Here is a 22,334-nt window from a genome sequence, read left to right as displayed (position 1 = left end):
CCATGCCCAGCACCTTCCGCACACACCAGGGCAGGAGCCAGACAGCAGCTGGAGAAGCCTACCTCAGCCTTCCCAAAGGCAGGGCTGCCCTCAAAGACAGCAAGCTGTTCCCCAGCTTATCTGAGGATGGCTGCTGGAGAGCTGGCATGCCTTCCAGCAGACACCTTTCCTACAGCTTGCCCACAGCTGGGTGCCTGCTCCCTCCTCCCCCTGTCTTCAAGCCAGGAGGTCTCTTCCCCATTCAGATGGCATTCTGTTTCCTTCAGCAGCTCGTTTCACATCTGATTTAGCTTGGGCCACTTTACTGCAGACTCTACAGAACACACTTCCATCGTGGAGGACCTCCCAACAGAGACACACCACCACGTTCATCCCTCTTCAAAGCCCAGCAGCAAGAAAGTCCGGGGCTGCTCACCTGAGCATCTGCAGGGAGAGGCTGCTGGTCCGCAGTGCAGATGGAGAAGGGCTGCTCTAAGGCAAGGACCACGCTGAGGGGCAGCGAGCACATGTTCTTTACAGAGAGAGGCTTGTACATCACAGCCAGGACATCACCGGGGTGCTACAGAAACAGGAGACAAGAAAAAATGACCTTGAAGTGGCCATGGACCTCCTCCCCTTCAGACGCATTTCAAATTTTCCAACCCCAAAAGTGCATCCATCTCTATTTACTCTTTTGATTGGTTTCTACCCCTCTGCAAAGTTTGTCCTCCAACTCTAGCAGACGCTTTCGCGTTTAGAACCCACAGCCTTCCCCAGGGGACAGGGAAACAGTCTCGCGTACAGATGAGGGAGCAGCCCCCCAGAGGAGGCAGCTGCTTCAGCAAGATCCAAAACAGAAAGTGAACCCACTCTGGCTCCAGTTGTGTGTCCTCTCCTGCCCAGAGAGCACACACAGGCACAAGGCACAAGGCCATTTCCACTCCCATACAGTAGTTTCTTACCACCCTATCAGCTCTGCCAGGCCCGCAAGGCAGTGATGCTGCTCAGAGGAGGCAAGCAAGCAGGATATGGCCTGCAGCGGACAGCCTGCAGCAGCCCGAGGTCAGCCCGAGGCAGACATCAGGGGGAGCTGAAAAGCTTCTGATTAGATGTGAACCGCCTGCTCACAGGATTTGTGCTTCTCTGGAAGCCTGGGAAGTGGAGGAGAGACCTGAAACCGCAGAAACTAAATCATGAGCTATCTGCTCTTTTTCAGACACCTCACGCGACGGGGAAAGGTGATGCAGGAGTCGGGATCCAGACACTAAAGGGCACACACGTTGCACTGGTGCTCTCATCACTGCAGCTGAAGGGCACTCGTGGGTCCTTTGAAGAAGGTGAGGCTTGGGAAAGGCAAAGAGGCAGCACCCATACCGACGGCAGGGAAGGCAAAGAGGCGCAAGAGATGCCAGTTTTTCCTCATCAGCTTGAGGAGTTGACAGGAATCTCAGCTTTTCTCAGCTTCCCTACACGATCGCTGCTCGGACATCACCACACCTTGGAAGATCCTCAAAACCCTGACTACAGACACTGGCGTCTCTCTAGAGGGGGGCATGCTCCCCCTCGCCAGAGCAGCTGTAATCTCAGTTCTACCTGGCTCAACTTAGAGAACAGCCTCATCTCTAGTAGCATCCTCACTCCTCTCACCACCACCTCAGGGAGGGTGAGGAGGGATCTGCTCTCCACCTGCAGCCCCAGCACAGCAAGTGGCTCTTCCAAAGCCCACGCTGCTCTCACGGGTCCCACATCTCAGCCCGTGCCCTTGGCTCAGCAGCTCAATTCTGTCTCCACCTCGAGAAGGGCAGAATAGAGCTGCGGAGACTGTCCCTAGCCCCACAGGGGTGAAATAATGATCTCGGCATTCATGACAAAAGCTGGGCCTGGCTCAAGTCAACACTCAAAGCTCTGTGGACTTGGAGAACTTCCTCCTTAGGACACAGGCACACCCCAGCCACACCAGTCAGTGCCAGGATGCAATGCAGAGACTCACCTTCTCCACCCGGAAAGTGATTTCTCTGCTGGATATTTGCAGAGCAGGAGCAATGAACTCGCACGTGACGTCCACCTGCACGATCAGATTCTTCACTCCCTCCTTGCCCACGATGGCGTGACACAGCAGCTTCTCCTTCACCACCTGCATGCGAGCCACACGGCCCCCAGCGGGTGTTATCAGGGTGTCCACAAAACACACTGCATCTTTGAGCCGCCCACCCACACGCCCCATTACTGCATGAAGTTACAGCCATTGGTCTCCTCAGGAGCCCTCTCTTCTTTATAAGCTGCATCCTCTTTGTTCTGCACTCACGCGTCCCTCGTGTTACAACCCAACCACCACAAAAGGCCCTCAGGAGTCTTGTGCTGCCTACAGCTCTCAGAACAATCCCTGCCCAAACGGTTATTGCTTTGCTTTGTCCCACTGCCAAACAAAACGCTTACCGAAAACTGTAGGAACTCATTAAAAAAAAACAAACCAGACTGTATGAAGGGAAACAGGGGATAGAAGGATCAATGCCAGCAAATCCTCCCTTGCAAGTTTAGTGGAAAGGATCCCTGGGAAAACCCCAAACAGACAGCCTGCCTTCCTAGGATGTACTGTGTCCCCCTAGACCTGCCTGTAAAACAAACCTCCCCAGGAAAGAGATGTCTTCAACCTGGCATGAAAACCCTCTACTTAAGCTGGATGCTCTTACATCCAAGACTTTTCCTGATTCCTCCTCATGGTTTCACTTCCCCACATTCCTCCCTTTTTTCCTCTCTCTTCCCTCTGATAGACCACCACAACCCAACTCCTCCTCAGAGCCTAGAGACGTCAGAATCACCTGTGCTGCACGTGCACCACAGGGTCTTGGGCTTCTAACCAGCCTCAAGAGTATGAAGTTCTCGAGACCTAGGGAAGGTGGAAGACCCAGTCCCAGGCTCTTGGCTTGGACTGCACGAGCCAGGTAGCCACAGCTGAGCTCACAGATGCCCATTTGGCTTTCCAGGAAGGCACCCTCACCAGTGGCCTGACCATTTCCCTTCTGGTTCCTTCTTCCCTCTTCAGCAAAGCCTCATGGGCTCAGGACTGCACACGGACAGTCCCATCGGAGTCAACCAGCTGAGGGATCAAGTCTTCCTCAAGCTACCACTCAGGCAATCCTTTAAAACACCTCTCAAACTCTAGCAGCAGCAGGAGCTTAATGCACATTTATTCCCCATTCACTTAAACACTTGTGCCCAGTGCTCCTGGAGCCAGGGAAGGCACACCGGGGTCAGACGGCAGCTCCTCTGCAGAGCTGGATTTCCCCCGGAGAGAAGGGTCCAGGGAGGAGAACACTCAGTGACCCTGCTGAAATCTGCCCCTCTGAGCTGCAACCCAAGGGTGCTGCAAGACCTGCCTGCCCTCGGCACACGGGGGCTGGCTGAGGGAGCGGGGCGAGCGCTGATGGGAATACTGACACAAGTCAAGCTCTCAGTTCTAATGATCCCTGGAACACTTTCCCATGTGGACGGACATCATTCGGATCATTAGAGCTGGCACACTGGGTTCATTTCTCTCGTCCCGGTCTCCGGGCCGGACAAGCTCCCGGCCCGTGTCTGTCTACAGAGGAAAATCAATGCTGCTCCCAGACACTCCCTACCTTCCTGGGTGTTTTGTTTCACTCGCTGCTTCCCCACACAGACAACTGGCCATTTCTTTAGTTACTTTCTGCCTGGGCTCCCAGTCTACCTCTAACTTTAAGGCCAGCTGAGAAAACTGGGGCTGCTCAGCCTGGAGAAGAGAAACCGCGGGGAGACCTCAGAGCAGCCTTCCACTAGCTGAACGGGGCCTACAAGGATGCCGGACACGGACTCTTCTCAGGGACTGCAGCAACAGGACAAGGGGTAATGGACTTAAACTCAAACAGGGCGAGTTCAGGTTAGATACAAGGAAGAGGTTCTTCACTGTGAGGATGGTGAGGCACTGGCACAGGTTGCCAAAGCAGTGGTGAATGCTCCATCCCTGGCAGGGTACAAGGCCATGCTGGACAGAGCCTGGGGCGACAGTGCCTTCAGGCCATGTTTTGCTACCACCAAGTTGGCTTTATGGTAGCCATGGAACTCAAAAAGCCTCAGCAACTGATGGTGGCGAGCATGGAAAGCAACTGGTGCTGCCACGGTAACTTATGGCAGGAAACCAGGTTCTCAGAAGCACTTGCCCATTTGCTCAGGCAAATGTCAAGGGGCTGCAGAAATGCCCTGATGCAGAACTCACCTGGGGGGTGCTGCAGGAGCCTTTCAGCACCACCTCCGCTGTCTGGCCGGGCATCAGCTCCGTCCTCAGCGGCTGAAGCTTCAGCACGGGGCCACAGGAGGAAACCTTGCCCTTGCTCTTACTGATGCGAGGGAGACGCTTGCGCTGCTTAAGTGTGGTGCCACCTTCTGTGGTCCAATAGAGCAGATGGGTGCGTCGTCCTTTGTTTGTCATCTTGAAGCGGTAACAGCAGGGATCCAGGCTAGAGGAGAAGCAGAGACACAAAATGGCAGGGGAGCTGCTATTTGCCACTGGTCACCCAGCTTCAGCACCCTGAGGGCACGACCTGACTGCACACTCGGCTTCACCAAAAGCCAGACCTTGGCTGCCCCTAGGTTTGTCACCATCCAGCAGCTGCTCTGCTGGCACCCTTCCAGCAAGGAAGAGCTTCGTAAAGAGCCGGCCCCACATGCAAGTAGCTGGAGGAACAGCCTCGCTGCCACTCCACCTTCCCCTTGGGAGCTGTTGTTCATGCCTCTGAGGCGTCTCGTAGGGAGCATCCAACCCTCATTGCCCCCAACGTACCACCCTCTGGTGGCGGCTCTGCAGCCGACAGCAATGGCAACAGCTCCAAACTGAGCCCGCGGGCAAAGACATAAAGGGGGGCAGAAGACAACTACATGAATCACACGGACACTGTCCCCTCCATTGTGCAGCCAGCTTGTGGCTGCACTGAGCACAGGAAACTCTGGACAAGCACCAGCCTCCCTGCGATGTCCCTGCGTACGTGGAGGGCTCGTGGGTGCGTATTTTACCTCTCCAAATGGGAGAGGTAAATGGGAGCCAAATGGGAGCCAACTGGGGGATGACACAGGGCAAAGAAATTCTGCTGCTCCTCCAGGGCTCCTGGCCAGAGGGGAAATAAACCAGCGCCATTCATTCAGTCGAGGAGCTGCTAACAAGCTACTGCCCAGGCTTGCTGCTGCTCTGAGATCTTACTCCAGACGGAATGGCAAAGCAAGCAATATCACTGCAGAGAGAAACATGTCTGTACTTGTAAGGCAGCATTTCTCAGCTGGAGGCTTCCAGGACCTGCTCTCTTCCTCCAAATCTTTGTTTGATAAAGTGAGGAGACAAATGGATTATGACTAAAGACAATTCAGCAACAACTTAGCAACTGCTCTCCAGCTCGGTGGCTTTCAGAGTACCTACTGACTTGCAGATGGCCATAAAATGTTTCCAAAGGAAGCCCTGTGGCTTCAGGGAAGCAGAGCCAGGACTGTGAGCACTGAAGAAGCTTGAGGGACTGCAGCAGAACTCCTCCTTGCTGAGCCCATGGGGAAGTGGGAGCTGAGAGATTCCCTACCTGAAGCAGGGCGCCAGGTTGAGCTCCGGGCCAAAGGGTTTGTCAATGACAATCGTGGTGCCAACGCCAACAGCCTGGACGGGGATGACGTAGGCACGACTGTTCTCAATGAACAGCACCACCTCGTCCTTGAATTGCTCTGTGTCATCCAAGTTTGCAGTGACAGCCAGAGACACCTCGGCCTTGGCAGGGATCACTCCCTGACTGGGTCCAACGGTCCAGCACGAGTCTGCACCAGCCTGGAAGACAAACAACACTCATTTAGGACGGAAACCACGGACCTGGCTGCCACCAGCCAAGGCCTGCCCAGGCAACACGTTCACACCGAGCCAGTGGGTGTGAAGATTCCACTGACATTCATGTACAGCTTCTCTGGCTCGTGCTGACACAGGGCAGCTCGCTTGGAAAGGAGCCCTGAGAGCTCCGCTCCAAACGTGAATCTGAGAGTCTGCTCCCTGACAAAGCTCATTTATCAAAGCTTGGCAACAAGCCCGCCAGAAAATTGTACCCCAGAAACTATTCCTGAGGAATGAGGATGGGGGTCTCGACGGAGCCAGACCATCAACTCCCTGGCGTGACCCAGCACAGCCCTGCTGGGCCCGCCCAGGCCAACAGCCCACGCCAACAGCCCAGGCCAGGGGAGGACGATTTGCATCCTCTCCTCATTCTTTCAGTCAGCATCTGCTCTGGCTCCAAGGGGCAGCACCGTGCACTGCTGAACAGGAGACCTGCCAGGGCCACAAGGCTCTGCCGAGACACATTCCCTTGGGTTTCTAGGTCAGCTTCTGCCTGCCCCCAATCCAGCCTGTGTCTCAGAGACAAGAAACCTCTTGGAGCCACGCTACAAAATACCCCCACTTTCAAGACAAATACCCAACCTCTGATAACATCTCTGCTACTTGCTTATCCTTGAGTGCGCCGCAAAATGATGCCGTAGCTGCATGCACTGCATGCACAAAGACAGTGGCTATTTCTGACCCTATAGCAGCTTCTTGTACTATTGGGCATCAGAGCTCCTGAGTAACCAGTAAGGGCTGGGATCCACCACTTCAGAAGTTCACCACGATAATCAGAATCTTATCCCAGCACAGACATCCATCGTGAATGAAAGCTTCCACAATCTGGTTACAATGGACACCAGTGTGCAGCTGACGGATGGAGGGAGGGAAGGAGAGAGGGAGGAAGGGACGGATAGCTGCCCCAAGGGATGACTGAGGAGACACCACAATCAGCTCTCTTGAATCTGTTTACAGATGAGTCACTGAAGTGATCTGGTCACTCTGGCCTTGCACAAGTGACAGAGGAAGCAGAACTCCACGTTACAAATGCAGCTGCACTTGATCAAGCCGTAGCTCTAGCGAGAGCCGTAGCTCTAACAACAGCATTCCCATTCCCGTAGCTCTAACAACAGCATTCCCATTCCCGTAGCTCTAACAACAGCATTCCCATTCTCAGTCAGGCTGAGTCACTGTCCTCGTAGGGCTGCTCATGAAGGGGAAATAAACCCTGTCCTGCACCAGCTGGCTGCAGAGCCTTGTCCCAGGTGGTTCAGCATTCCCGGTGGGGGGGACCCTCTGTTCTTCATTTCAAAGCTGCTCCTTATCCACACAAACAGCCAGTGGCAGGAAACAGCCCAAAAGCACCCCGAGCCCTGCAGGAGGCGGAGATCAGAGCCTGAGGCTGGCTACATGCTCCCGCCAACAACCGGCCTCCTCCTGCCTCCTCAGCATCAGCATCTCCTCAGCACAAGCACGGGGACCACTGTGGTTTAGCCTCTGCCCCGAGCACTGTCAACGGGATGTTTTACGGGATCAAGGGGCAGAGCTTGTCTCCATTTGTGCTCCCTGTCCACAGCTCACCCCTCCATGATCGCATCTGCCCTCCCTGCCAGGCTGGGGAGGCCAGGGACACCACTCTGCGCATCGCGGCTCTCCAGGGCACGGCTACGGCTTGCCCAGCTGCTGCCAAGCGCAACATTTAAGAACCAAACTGCTCCTGCTTTGCCTTTGGGAAAAGCTCTCAGCTTGCTTCTAGAAGCACAGCTGTCTTGAAGACTTCTAACCCTCTGTAATTCAGTTGCCAATAGGCACAGCGCAACAGGACATGTTTGCTTTCCCCTGACGAGCAGAGTAACAATTGCTTTGCTTACCAGCAAGTAAGAAAGGGCACTGAAGGAGGCAGCTGCTGAGGGCACTGGGGTGCTTGCTCTTTGCAGAGGTCAAAAGCAGATTTTTATGGTGTGGACAAAGCAAGCTGCCTGCGAATCCCCCACTTTGAGGTTCTATTTAACCCCCAAATGCCTGGAAAAGCAGCAGGAGGGAAATTCAGCCCCCTCCTCCTTGCCCAGGGGGCTGAGCCTGTGCTCTCACACCCTGCTGGATGCCTCATGCGCAGACACAACCAAGTCCCCAGCCACAGGCCTGCATGAAGCGGCTCCAGAACTTCAACAACCCAGCCTGCAGAAGAACAAACCTCCTCTCAAGCCCCTCACAGACGCCCCTCCGGTGGGGAGCACCCCCCAGACCCAGCATACGAGCCCTTCCTGGCTGCATCAGCCCCTGTCAGAAGACCCCACAACCTCCTTCTGCTCCGCAGCCTGTTCCACCCTGCCGCCTCCAGGAATTAAACAGCCTCTTTCTGCAGCCACATGCTCTACAATGTTACAGAGCACACAGGCTCTGCAGGTACACAACCCTTACAAGTCTGCTTCTGGGCAACAACCCAGCTGGTTTGACCCCCGAGGAGGTGTGAAACCCACTTCACCCGAAGCGCCTTGAGGACAGACCTCTCAGTTCCAAAAACAAAGACTCTCACAGCTAAACGCCTTCCACAAAATAAAGGGAGAACTTGCAGAAATGAACTCCTTTCTGCTCAAACATCTATGCAAACTCTGTTTTACTGACGGGTGCCCCAGCTACAAGTGCCCCCGGAGCCAGGCTCCTCTTGCTGCACTCGGATGGAACATCTGGCTTTCTCTCTCAGACACATCTCAGTGACGTGGAAATGTTGCATAGAAATAAGTGCTCCAGTCACAGGCTGCTATGGGCCACTCAGTTGCTCTGGAAAACAGCCCCAGCGACACTTACCATCTTTGCCGAGAAGGATGTGGGGATGACAGACTGATTGGAGAGGTGAAGGGTCCGGGAAGCATCTTGTAGAACTTGGATGCTGCCAAAATTTATCTCACTTGGGTGCACGTGGACAACTGGTCCTTCTCCAGTGCTCAATAAATGGATTTCCTGCTCCAGGAGGCAGGCAGGAAAGAGAAAAAAACAACAGGGAAGGTTTAGAATGACTGGACAGCTCTAAGGGGGCTCGTAGGCTGAGGGAATTCTGACTGTTTGAAGCTGTCAGGGTTGTGAGGCTGAAACAGGAAGGCTGGAGCAAAGGTGGCACCTGGAGTGGTCCCTGTGGATCTGAAAGCCACAAGATCCCATTATGAGGGGATACAGAACCCCCATCTCCCACGCATGCTTTTCACACCTCCTCCATGCTGTCAGCTCTCCTTCCGCTACTCTGTGCCTACGCCTGCTCCTTGTACTGCTCCATCATGCCATAAACCACCCTCCCTGACTGCTGCGGCTGCACAGCCACACTGCACAGGAACTTCTTCAACCTTCCCAAAGCTTCTCCTGTGAAAACCAGTAGAGGCTGGAAGCAAAGCTCTTCTCAGCAGAGATCATGCAAGTTAGTTGCCTCTCATTTGTGCTTGTGTGCATTCCTGGTATTACTTCTTTATTGCACCAAGACATTCATTATTAATTGCATCATTCGAGCAGTATTTTTTTCTGCTGACAGACTGAGACCCAAAAGTTTGTTCCTGCAGAAGGGGCACAAACTAGCGGAGGAGGAATGTGGATCCTTTTGCTAAACCCCCTTCTCACATCACTAAAACCAATGAGAATTTATCCAGTCTGGCGGGATTTCCCCAGCTCCAAACACCCCAAGCCTTAACCAGGCTTGTAGAGCCTGAAGAAGGGAGGGCTCTGGGGAGACCTTAAAGCACCTTCCAGTGCCTAAAGGGGCCAACAAGAAACCTTGAGAGGGGCTTTGGATAAGGGCCTGCGGGGACAGAACAGGGAAGGACGGCTCTAAATTGACGGGGGGGGGTGGTGATCAATATGGGATCCTGGGAAGAAGCTCTTCCCTGTGAGGGGTGGTGAGGCTCTGGCACAGGTTGCCAAGAGGAGCTATGGCTGGCACAGGCTGCCCAGAGGAGCTATGGCTGCCCCATCCGTGGCACTGTTCAAGGCCAGCTTGGATGTGGCTACCAGCTCCCGAAGCTGCACTCAAGCCATAAGGCAGACCTAGAGGAAATGACACCCAGAAACTCCCATTTGTGCAGGCAACACCCAGCCAGGTTTTGACCAGCATTTGCGGGCTGCGAGCAGCAGCCGAGCACGAGCGCAGCGCCTTGAGGATGGATTGACCGGGCACAGGGTCACTCAGTCCCATGTCTTCTCCAGGCATTAGTGTTGCTTATGCCACGAATGCCTTCTTTCCTTGTAGACAACAGCCATAGATCATTTTCCCTGGAAGAACCCCTGTACGCTCTACATCCCACCAAGATGAGAGGCACAAAGGCACACGTCTGCCCCAGCACTCACCAGTGGGGATTCTTTACTCCCAAACACCGCAACACGAGCAACGGTGTCCTGCTTTCCCGTCACCTGGACTTCCAGTGTGAACGGGATCTCCACCGAGCTCTGAGGCTGGATAATCCCACGGGGCTCAGGGCTGGAGTACCACACAGCAGCAGCATCCTTGTTCTCCTATAAGGGACAGAACCAAACACGGCTTCAGACTGACCTTTGAGGAAACTTTCAACTCTTTAACATCTACCACAACGCCAACTCACACACGTGTCTAAAAATGCCTAGGAGAAAGCAGAAAGGCACAACTCAAGATGCAAGACATGTATGGGTTCAGCATCCCGAGGGGGGCCAACAGCTGCTGCCTCCACAACCCCCCGTCCCATGCTGGCAGCCTCCTTGCAGCAGCTTTTCACAACCCTACAAGTTCTCCCGCATTGAAAGCATCCCGAAGACTAGAATATAATCTGCTTCCTGGAGAGTTTAAGCTGCTTCCTGAAGTTGACATTCAGGTAGCTTCCTGTTCCCAGCAAACCTTTAGGGTTGAATACAAACCAGCAACATCTTAACCAAACCCGGTTTTTCCCTAACAAACCCCTAGGTGACATTGGAGGCAGGAGGCAGATGCGATGCCAAACCTGAGGAAGAGCCCAGTAGCAGCCTGGAAGGTTGCTGTCGTTCACAAGGGTCAGCATCTGCTGGTAAGGGACTTTGAGAGAGCATCGTCCAAAGGTCAGAGCCGGGTGGAGCACTCGCAGCGGGGGAATTACACATCTAGGCAGAGAGATGAGCAAAAGGGAATTAGATTCTGACACAGCGTTTCTTACTTGTTTACTTCTCAATGAGCACCAAATGGAGCACGACCCATTTGTCACCGTCAAATAGACATTTGATACGCCTACAGTGAGAAACAGCCTTCAACTTCTTTTTACCCAACAACCTCTTGCAAAAGAGGGGCAGACCCTGAGTCTCAGCATCACAAAAGCTGCTCAGTGCCCAGGCAGAGCACGGTGCCCTGTCCCAGGTCAGCTTTGCCCCTCCTTTGCCCCAGGAGGCTCGCAAGGACCCTCTCAATGGCCCCCAGCGAGGTGTGAGCTCTGAGGGAGCTTTCCCACCGAGGAGCAGCGCTCGCCAAGGCTCCAGGAACACCAGACTCCAGTGTCTCAGGGAAAACACCGCTGTGTCCCTGCCTGAAATCCAGCCCTTTACCCCAGCAACGCAGGGTGCAGGCCACCACCTGCCCTGCGCCGTGAGCGATAACCCTCTCCCAGGCCCTGTGGCTGCCTTGCTCCTTTCCCCACGGGTCCGCACGCCAGCTGCTCCCATTTGCACTTGTTCTACACAACTGCAGCCCAGGCACTGACTGCACAACTCTGCCCGGGAGAGGGAACAGCACCGGTGAAATGCATCCCTCTTGCCGTTGAACTGACGCCCACCGCAGCACAACAGGCCTGAATGTGGCTGAAGCAAGAACAACTTTGAGCTTAACTCCGAGAACATCAATGCTCAGCAGAGCCAGACGGAAGCACAAAAACCTGAGCTCACCTTCCACACCAAGGACTACTTTGTCTGTCACAAGATCTCGCCTTTACTTTTCCCTCACCAGTCCTGCCCTAAGCCCCTTGCCCGTCTGCACGGCCCCTCCTTAACTGAGGCAGACAACAGCTTGCAGCAGCTGCTTGCTGTGGCCCAAACCAGTCCTGGATTCTGGCCACAACCCAGCACAAGTCCAACACTTGCAGGAAGGAGGAGAGGCGGCCCTTTGGAAACATTACACCTCAAGCCCCCAGAGCAGGCCGATAAGGAATATAATCACAGTTTCCTGTAGGAGAAGGCCCTGGGCCGTGCCTGTGCCTGAGCACAAGTGCTGCTCATCATGGACTGCTTTCCATGCGCTGCTGTTCTCCTGTCTAGCTGGGCAGAACTAGCTCATTGAGCAATGCTCCTCGTTTGGAGCTGGAGCCAGCCAGCTCTACGCAAGGCAGCACCACTTGCTTCTGGCAGATGCATAGGGAAAGAAGAGGGGCTGCAAGGGAAGCGTTGGTACCTGGCTCTGACGGGCAGTGATAACACCTCTCTGCCAACACCATCCACATCAACCACCAGGGCCAGCTTGTATCTCTTCACGGTGTTGGAGCACAGGGTGACCTGGAAGACAAGAGCATCAAATACTTCATCACTCCCAAAACCCATCGGCCATATGCAGTGCCCTCCACATCTCCTTCCACAGCAAGGAAAGGGAGGATTTAGTAGATATGAGGAAGATGAGGTATCAGGAAGAAGTTCTTCCTTGTGCGGGGGCTGAGGCCCTGGCACCGGTTGCCCAGAGAAGCTGCGGCTGCCCCATCCCTGGCGGTGTTCAGGGCCAGTTTGGATGTGGCTTGGAGCAGCCTCGTCTGGTGGAAGGTGTCCCTGCCCATGGCAGGGGGCTGGAACTGGATGAGCTGTAAGGTCCCTTCCAACCCAAAACAGGCTAGGATTCTGTGATGTTTGCCTTTAATTCTTCTGCTGGTTCATGTGTAGAGCACAGTCTCTGGCAGTAACAGAAGTCTTTGGACAATACCTGAATTACTGAATGCGCTTTGCGTTGCCAGGGCAGATGTAGAGCCCAACACTAGTGCCCAACTCTTACTCGCAGGATGCTCAGAGCCAGCAGTGCTAAAGCCCCCTCAATGCCACCGAAGCTCCAGCTCCACCTCTGAAGCACACAGGGCTGGACTCTTCGCGTACCTGGATATCCAAGTGTCCCTTGGCGCAGATGGTCCCTGTGCAGGGCCTGATAGTAAATTCAGCTGGCTTCTTGGCACCTGGGGCTTGCTTTCTCCACGGCGGACCAGTGCTGTCTGACACCTGAGCAAAACTGGTCACGCTGGGTGCTCCCGAGCCGTCCCCAGGAATGCGAAGGTTGAAGTTGAAGGGCACCGAGGAAGTGTTAGTGAGGCGGCAGCACAGGGTGCGAGGAAAGCCTGGGAAAAGGACACAACAGGAGTTTATTATCCCGTGACTCCTGGGGTGTACATCCTGCGGTGATAAAAAACTGCGCTTGGAGTTTGCCTCCTTTCAATGGCAATTACAGCTGATTGAGAAGCTCTGTGGGGAAGTCGTCGTCAATTACGGTCCCTTTTACGCTTGTCACACAGAAATGCCACTCTGACACAAGTGTCTCTAACTGTGAGGAGCTCTCACCTCCCCCAGACCAGCACCAATTCCTTCTCAACCATGACGGTGCATCCAGAACATTTACTCTCAAAAGTCAGTCCAGAAAAGTCCCTGTGAACTCCACAAACACTCCCACAGTTTTCGAGAGATAAAAGCAGTATGTTGTCATCAAAGAGATGATCCAGGAAAGGAAAGGAAAGATGAAATTGGCAGCCACAGCATGATGCAGAGCACTCTGAAGCAGTTTCTCCAGACAGGAACCTCGGTGCATCTCCTGGTTTGGGACAATCGAGACTGAGCCTGTGGCAGCTCACGGCCCACTTCACTGGAGGCAAACCTGATGCTTGCTCAAGAACAAGCAGGACCTGTGTCTCACCCTCCCAAAGGAGTGGGGACAAACGGCCATGCTGCACACCGCCTTTCATTACCCCACAAAGGCTGACATGGCTTCAGCTTTGGTACTTGCTTTCCATAATGGAAGCGACTGACACAATCGCAGCTGATCTGGGGGGTTGAGTTCACATTTAAACTTGAGACCATCTCAGTGAGAAGTCCTTTGCGAGACTGAGGTGGAGAACCAGAATCTGCATCTCAGTGGAGAAGCTCTGGGTGCACAGCCGCCAGCTGCGTCAGCAGAGCTGGGCTTTTGGTGGGGAAGGAGGAGCCCATGTCTGAAGACATGGGCGCCCAATGCGGAGCTACTGCTTGGCCATGTTACCTGGGAGCTGACAACGAGTTGGCCTCACAGCACTAATTGATTTCTCACGCTAATGGTCAGGTGGGTAAATGGTGCCCTTGCCTCACAACAGCAAAATTCACCCAGGGCACCTACAACTTGCCTTCAACTCCCTTCTCCAGTTGGCCGCGGACAAGAAAAACTTTCACAGTCATTCTGTTGCTGGGGACTGGCAGATTGGGGCTGGACTGACTGTGAAGGACACCAGAGAACACTGACTTTCTACTCCCTCCGTTCTATTTGAACCATTCAATTGGCTCTGTGCCATTCTGTCTGGGTCTGTTTGATCTCATGATGGCAAAATACTGCCTAGCAGCTGGCAGTCCTGGTTTTGACATGCTGAAGGCGGCTATGGAGGAACACAAGTGACAATGCTGTCCTGGACAAGTGCTCCATCTGGGTAAGGCTCAGACCTCCCACCCTGCAGCCCAAGCCCAGGGCACACTCACCAAAGGAGACTTCACCGAAGCGGAGGGACGATACATTGAAATGAAACGCCGGCCCAGTGACACAGCCACTGTGAGGACAAAGGCAGAGGAGACATGGCCTCGGTTAAAGAGAACTGCAAAGCCTTCAGCTTTCCTTACCGTTCCGGTGGGTAAAAGCCAGCCTGAGAACCTCAGGGGGTTTCACATCAAGCCCTCACCCTCATGCTCAGCACAGCATCCAGGTGGACGGGAGGCAGCCAAAGCAAAGCGGTCAGCAGCCCATAGCTGCTTGTGGGGCTTGGGGCACAGTGTCATGCAGGGTATGCCCCCAGGTTGTTGATGGCCTGAGGAAGGACACCAAACAAGTGATGGCTGCGTGCCTCAGTTTCCCCATCTGTAATGTGTTGGACACAGGGGTGTCCCCAGTAAAGCACACTCAATGTAACTACCCTTCCCAGCCACAGCTTTCCTGCTTTGGCATTTCTTAGCTGGAACCGCTCTTCCCATGGAGTACAGGAACACCTTGCTCAGAAGATCTTGATCCACGCAATCGTTATGGGGGCAGGACTTTGAGACACGAAGCCGGGGGAGCCCCAGACATCCCTTGACAAGAGCCGCAACAGCTCAACAGAGCGGACAGTTGAATCTTGGAGGAAAATATCAGCCAACCACCAGGGCACCAGCTGACCCATCCAAGAGCAACACGTCTTAAACCACCCAACACAGAATCGTCAAATCATCTACGCTGGAAAAGACCTTTAAGATCATCAAGTCCAACTGTCACCCCAGCGCTGCCAAGCCCACCACTAATCCGTGTCACTAAGGGCCTCGTCTACACGGTTTGGGAACACTTCCAGAGATGGTGACTCCACCACTGCCCGGGGCAGTCTCTTCTGACCACCCTTTCGGGGAGAAACTGTTCCTAACATCAAGTCTAAATCTGCCCTGCACAAACTGAGGCCGTTTCCTCTCGTCCTTTCCCTTGTTACTTGGGAGAAGAGACCAGCCACCTCCTGGCTCCATCCTCCTTTCAAGTAGTTGCAGGCATAACGGAACCTGAACACACCGCATCTCCTCACCTGCCCTTAAATTCAGCAGACTTGAAGGCTCCAAACTCCAGGACTCACCAACATCCACCTGAATCACCACGTGAAGCTGCACAACACCCATTAATTTATTTCATGGTTGATGCCAACCAATGCCAGCTCTGCCTCTCAGCTCAAAATCAAGGACCACAGCAAATGGTGTGTTCAACCCAACCTATTCCATGGCTCCCTCTTGCTGACAATTCCACTTCACTTGCTGCTGCGGTCGCAAGGAGTCAGCATCAAACTGGAGTCAAGGTTAGTGTGGGCTCCTAGTGTGGGGATGCCAGGATGAGAGCCAAGATCAAGACCTCAGACAAGCCTTTTCTTTCTCAATGAGGTAGGTGGGAGATGACTACCCAGAGAGAGCTACAGATGTGGCCGCCAAGCTCTTAGAACCCTCCTCACCTCACAGTCAGCGTCAGAGGCTCAGGGGATCCCTTCACATTGAACTGGAATTCCTCTGTGAACTGCCCCACGACACTGGCATTGAAGGAGATCCAGATGGCCTGATGATCAAAAGGCAAAAGCATGCCCTCCCGGGGGCCAAAGGTGAAGCAGGAGCCCAGAGCTCTCTCCGGAGGGACCACGCTGAAGGGCGTCTCAGTAACTCCTCTGTTGAGCAGGAACACCTGCAGCAGCAGCGAGAAGGCAACATGGAAATACATGAGGAATCCTCTTTGCTTACAGAAGGCTCACTTCTTTTCTAGTATAGCAATTAACATCTGTAAAAGGCAGAAGATGCTGAGCGCTGCTGCCAAATACAACAGGACGAGTTCTGCCTCGGGGTTTTTTTCCATGCAAAGCAGGGATAACTTCACACAAACAGAGCCACTCTGGGCTTATTCCCCTGACACAGAGCACTCCACTTGACCTGCAGTGCCAAGCGCCTGCTCAGCACCACCAAGTTGATTCAGACCCATCCCACAGCTCCACGAGGCTCGCTGCTGCCCGGGAGCCATCCGGATCCACCCCATGCCCTGCGCCCTGTCCTGCTCACCCTGTAGCTGTGGCTTGAGCCAACAGTCACCTCCCTGATGCTCAGCTGGTCACAGCTGAGTTGGACCTGGGGCCCGACGCCTTCCCCACTGATGCACAGGGGCAGCCTGGTCTCACAGCCTGTGGAGGGAAATCTCTGTGAGTGCAATTTCCTCTGCTACGCGGCACTTTCCAGGTTGTCTCAGTGCTGCTGCCGGTCCCTGGGCTGGATGGAACCAGCTCTAGATGCTCCAGGAGAAGATACGGGACCCATCTCGTCCCTCAGGACATACGCCTTGGGGCTGCTTTCTCATTTCTAACCAACCCCCTGGGCCGGTGTCTCAGAGAACCACAGAATGGTTTGCGTTGGAAAGGACCTTAAGATCATCCAGTTCCAACCCCTTGCCATGGACAGGGACACCTTCCACTAGAGCAGCTTGCTTCAAGTCCCTTCCAGCCTGAACTTGAACATTGCCACGGGTGGAGCAACTTCCTTGGGCAGCCTCTTCCAGTGCCTCACCACTCTCACAGGAAAGAATTTCTTCTGTATATCTAAACTAAATCTCCCCTGTTTAAGCTCGAACCCATCAGCCCTTGTCTTATCTCTCCAGTCCCCGATGAAGGCTCTCTCTCCAGTCATGGGAAACCAGCCTTCTCACTGAGCAGATCACATAAGCCATAAATGTACTGCTAACGTGCACATCCCTTGGTGCAAAGGCAACCGAGACCTCAAGGCTTACAGCTAAACTCCAAGGTGGGTCCTTTCCCTTACATTTGCTAGAGATGACAGAGCACAAGATCTTCAGTCTGAAGGCTGCTCTCAGCCACTGAAGCAGCCTAAGGTGCCTGAATCCTGGCTCAAATTTTGGATGAGCTCTCACTGCCATCCCAGCCTACTCTGCACACAAAGTGAGCAGCACGAGAAGGAGGAGAGAGCCACGCCACAAAGACTCATCTTGGAGGTAACTGGTCTACAGAGGCCTGGTGCTCCTTCACTAAAGCTGTGTTGCAAATGCTGGCAAAGCCATGGCGGGAAAGCTTATTCCTTCACTGCTTGGTCACTTCTGGGATCAGGAAGGCAGAGCCAGGCATCCTGAGCCCTGGCCTCCGACAGGAGACCACAGGGAACCACGGGGACAGCGGCGTGTGCCAGCACTGCCCTGTTGAGCCCTCCAGAACTACATGAGGTCCGAGTGGGCTGGAAGAGTGTTTCTACCTCCTCTGTGGGAACAGGAGCAGGAGGAAAGAGCTGTACCTGAGATGTCACAGTAGACTGTCTCTTGGTAGACTCTGGCTTCTTCGGGCTTAAAGATCACATTGATTTCAAGGGAAGAATTGGGCAAGACATCTCCCTCCTGAAACAGAAGTGACAGCAAACCATTTATCTTCAAACATCACATTCTTGTTTCCACTGCAGCCCTGGAAGCCTTTATTTAGAGCATCAGCAAAGAGCAAGGAGCAAGCAACGCTTGCCAACAGGATTTACAGGAGAGCTTGGAAGCAGCAGCTTCCAAAGTCCCTCGCCTTTACTGGCACCCAGAAGGGGCATTTTGTTCCCCTCAGAAGAGACTGAGCTCTTGCTCGCGGATTTAAGTCTGGGCCACGCTACCAGTTTCTGCAACTCTCTGCTGCTCTCGCAGAGGATCCTGGCACTAGTGCTCAGTCCCAGGAAGCCCTGCCACACATTTCAGGAGGCATCCCTGGTTTCTATAGGCTCTCACTTCCTGCAACTGGTTTAAGGAAAGGCACCTCTCAGCCTTACATGGGCTGCAGGAGCAACCAAGAAGAGAACAGCAGCCCCTTCCTCGGAAAACAAAATAGAAAAAATAAACTACTTTCACCCACTGTAAAAGAAAGAAGAGGTTGGGATTATTCCAGGGTTTACTCCAAGACGAGAAGGGATGCTGTGCTGCTCAGACAGCAGCCATTCTTCATCTCAAGACCATGCAAATACTCAGAAGGCAGGCTCTGGCTGATTGAAGGCCATGGGGTTTTTGCTGGCATCACCAGGAAAGTGAGCAGTTTTCTCTACCTATCTGCAGTAGAACTCAAAAAGCCCGTTTAAACCTGCCAGCCTCGTGTCCAGGCTCACAGACGACACTGGAAGGGAGACTCAGACGTGGTATAAATCCAGGTTTTACGAAGGGATTGCTGTGCTTGGGCTCAATTTGGCCTCCTTTCCACCCAGGACCATTGCATTCTGCAGGTCAGTATGTGAACTAACAGTGCACCAGTGTCCTTTCTTCAGCCCCGCGCGCTACGTGGGAATGTGTCCTTACGGAGAATAACTGATACCTCTGAACACTGTGAGGACACTCATGAAGTGCCCTTAATTCACAGCCCTTGCAGCAGAGCCCAGCCTGGGGTCGGCTCTTGCTGCTGTTCAGAAATGCTTTTTGCAATAAGTGCCCCTAGCCTCACCAGAAACCGGATGTCTCCTCTCTTGGCACATCAAGCAGCTGATGTGGGATCTGCCAAGGGACCTCCTTCAGAGATGAGAAGGAGGAGGAGCAGCAGGAAGGGAGGTTCTCAGCCATCACTTACCATGGGCACAATGGTGAAAATATCACTGCAGAAAGGCATGGAGCCTCCCTGCACCTCTGTCCCCTGGTTCTGGGAGCTGCAGATGGGAAGGGAAGGGTGTTCTCTGAGAGGGGGGACCAGCCCGTGCTCCGTAGGAACATCAACCAGCTTGTCCTCTTCCAGCCTCTGCAGCCTGTGCCATGGGAGAGACGAACCAAGCAGATAATTGAATAAGCAGCAGATTTGCAAAGCCTGTCGTGTCAGTGCACGAGCAGCAAAGCACTCGGCGAGGAAGAGCAGCAGCTCAGCACAGGGCTGACCCTGAGACACAGGCTCCCACATGGATCCCATTACTGCCGTTCTTCCCAGCACAGCAAGGAGTTTTACTCCTCACTGACGAGCTAACAAGAGGTTTCTTAAAGCTGGCAGCCCTCAAGAAAAAGCCTCCTGCATTGGGAGGGGAGAAGCAACTGGCTTTCAGCTGCTCGTTACCAGCATCACACTTTTCCCCTTCCCTTTTGCACCCACAGGGGTGAGGAGACAGTATCTGCACTGCCTTCCACCAGAGGATCCCGGTGCACTTCCAAAGCAAAGCAACGGATTTGGGCATCCCATCACTTCAGTGACACAAATGGGTTTCTGAGCATGAAAACAGAGGTGCCAAGAGACGAAGGGACTCTGCCCAGCATCACCTAGTAAAGAAGTCAGGACCAGCATCTCTGAATGCAAACCCTACGTGGAATCTTGAACCACCTCATCTTTTCCCTCGTTTTGGCCTCCACTGCAGAGCTGTGATGCACTTGACCTCTCCCTTTATTGGCGGCTGCAGCAGAAATCATTCTAGTGTTTAAAGACCACAAGCGGGAGATGAAAGGGGAGCCCTGCTGCAGAGCGGTTGCTCCTTGCTGGCACACTGCTGTCCCCCCTTCACGCTCCAGTCCCCTGGCCATGAAGAACCAGCGGGTGACAGCACTGGGGGACCAGGGGAAAGCTCCACGTGCAGCAAATCGAGGCAACGCCGTGTGAACGATCATCACCCAGCTAAATCCAAACGCAAAGAGAAGGGAAACAGGCAAGGACGTTACTTGCTGCACACACACTGAGCCTCGCGCACATGCTGTGCATGAGGAGGGCTTCCACACACTGGCATGAGCAGCCCTCAACTCAAGCTCCGTCAGCAGGCCAGAATCACATCCCCAAAAGCGCTGCAGGAGGGACACCTTCTTTTGGGGTCACATCCCAACACAGGCTCCTGCACTGCCTCCTCTCAGGAAAAGGCCCTCTCTCCTCTGAGATCTCAAAAGCTTCTCTGACAGCAGGACGGTGGCCTTGGACCATCCCCAAAACTACGAGTAAGGAGGAACCAAGCGTCGTGCTCAGAGTCAAGGACAGAGACTGGCACGACAGCAAGTCTCATACGTAAAAAATCAGGTTGAAGTGAACTCTGGGGAAAGCTGGTGGCTTCTGAGGGGACAGAGGATCACCCAGGGTCCAGTCCGAGACAGGCAGGTGGGGAGAGATGCTAAAGAAATGGTCCAGGGAAGAATCAAGGCAAGCTCACGAGATTTTCTTTTAACTCAGTGCGTTTGCACAGAACTCACACACTGTGTCATTAAAAACAGACAACAGTGGAAAACTAGTTCTGGCCTTTGAGGCATTTCTGACCTAATTACGCTGAACTTGATGTGCTCAAAGCCCTTGAAAAGTGCTGCAGTTCAAGGCAGTTTCCTGATCAGCTCTGGGTTCAGACTAACTCCTGTATATCTGCACCCATCTGAGCCTGAGAAGTCGCACAAGGATTGCCCAAGTCACATAAGCTTTAAAGTGTCATTTCCAGTTCATCCCCCCAGGCTGTGAGTGTTTCTCTGCTGCCTAAAATGGCAATTTCAAAGCTTCGCCAGAGACACCCTTGGAAGAACCTGCCCCACCTCTCACCACCACGACGACACAGGTTGCTGAAGCCCAAAAGCACTTCCAAGTCCTGGCTGCCCTCCCTTCCCCGCAGAGCCCTCCACATCTGCCCAGCCTATGAGGAAGGGGAGAAACACCTCGTTGGGCCAGAAACCAGGACACTGAAAGGCAATTCCCCAGCCTACGGCAGGACGGCCTCCACCTTCTGGGCCAACCAAGCACTCTACCCTGCCTGTGACTGGAAAAGGAGCCTGCCAGCTTATCAAAGAAGAAACTGCTAGAGTATCACAGTAGCTGTGCCACCTGCAGCTCTTCAGTGCTACTGCTCAGTGCAGTCCCAGGTACCGAGTGCTGACACCTTCCTCAGCCTCATGGACCCTCCGTAGTGCACGGATCTCTGAACTCAATAGTTTGCCGCTCCCAAACGTGAGTTTGTCCTCTCAAGCAATCCAGTGATTGCACTCAACCTTCTCTCCCCAAAACATCATCCTCAGCTGTAGCATGGCTGGGACTGCAATGGCAATGGTTAAGCTCCACGCTGTGCATGGGTTTACGTGCCCTAATCCGTTCAAAAGCCCCAACAGCCCTCTGAGACCGTGTGTTAGTTTTCCCCTGGGGCATCTATCTTTCTGAGACGAATCTCTCAAACAAACCTCAGCTTCTGCCGCTCCTCCTCTTCCAGATCAACAAAACGCTTCCACTGGAAGTGGGCCGTGATGGCACTCTGATTCTGGATGACCAGGGATCTTAGCTTTGACAGCGTGACAGAAGTCTTCTCAACTGTCAAGGAGCTCTTGTCAAGCCTGATGTTGACATTTACAGCTGTTCCACAAAGGCTTTTGTGAACATCTTCACCTGGAACAAAGCAAAAGCAAGTCTCGCCTCATCTCACTTGCTGACGGAAGTACAAGGAACAGAGCAATCTGCAGGCAACAGAAGAAAGAGCTGCAGTTTTGAGCTGCATAAGCAGTTCCCCGGATCAGGACACTTAGCATATCCTGACAGCTGCACATGCTACAGCATGAGGATGTCCTGCCACCACCTTAGGCACCTTATTTTGAGGGTCGTTCGTGGAGATGTATCTTTTCAGATGTGCCCGGGTGCCCTTTGGGCTGCCATCCCACTCAGGTCACAGGGAATTCTACATCCAAGTCACTCAGGGACGCTGAGGAGCGCCACCTCAGCCATGCCTTGCCCAGGGTCTCCTGCAGGCAGGAGATGCCCCCAGTGTCGTGTCATCCTCATCTCCTGGTCCTGAAATATTGGGCATAGCTCTGATCTCAGAACCCAAGCGGGAGCATTTGAAATGCAATGGAGAAGGGCAGAAACAACAATGGAAACTACAGAGCAGCTTCTGTGCTGAG

At 53.8% G+C, this 22,334-nt stretch overlaps 1 protein-coding gene across 1 annotated transcript in view; it reads right to left on the bottom strand.

The window, feature by feature from the left end:
* Nucleotides 1-22,334, bottom strand: part of LOC136005864 (hydrocephalus-inducing protein homolog) — a gene marked incomplete at its 5' end in the record, with an annotated part of 43,039 nt that overhangs the window by 13,611 nt on the left and 7,094 nt on the right. Inside the window, 9 exons of the mRNA XM_065663757.1 lie at nt 416-559; nt 1,970-2,113; nt 4,214-4,454; nt 5,559-5,797; nt 8,645-8,797; nt 10,166-10,330; nt 12,209-12,298; nt 19,974-20,100; nt 21,624-21,825. Of these exons, the coding sequence (XP_065519829.1) occupies nt 416-559; nt 1,970-2,113; nt 4,214-4,454; nt 5,559-5,797; nt 8,645-8,797; nt 10,166-10,330; nt 12,209-12,298; nt 19,974-20,100; nt 21,624-21,825 (1,505 nt within the window). The remainder of the gene's footprint in view (nt 1-415; nt 560-1,969; nt 2,114-4,213; nt 4,455-5,558; nt 5,798-8,644; nt 8,798-10,165; nt 10,331-12,208; nt 12,299-19,973; nt 20,101-21,623; nt 21,826-22,334) is intronic.

This window comes from Lathamus discolor, chromosome Z, assembly GCF_037157495.1.
Source record: "Lathamus discolor isolate bLatDis1 chromosome Z, bLatDis1.hap1, whole genome shotgun sequence".
Lineage (NCBI taxonomy): Eukaryota > Metazoa > Chordata > Aves > Psittaciformes > Psittacidae > Lathamus > Lathamus discolor.
This window is presented reverse-complemented; position numbering and strand designations above follow the sequence as displayed.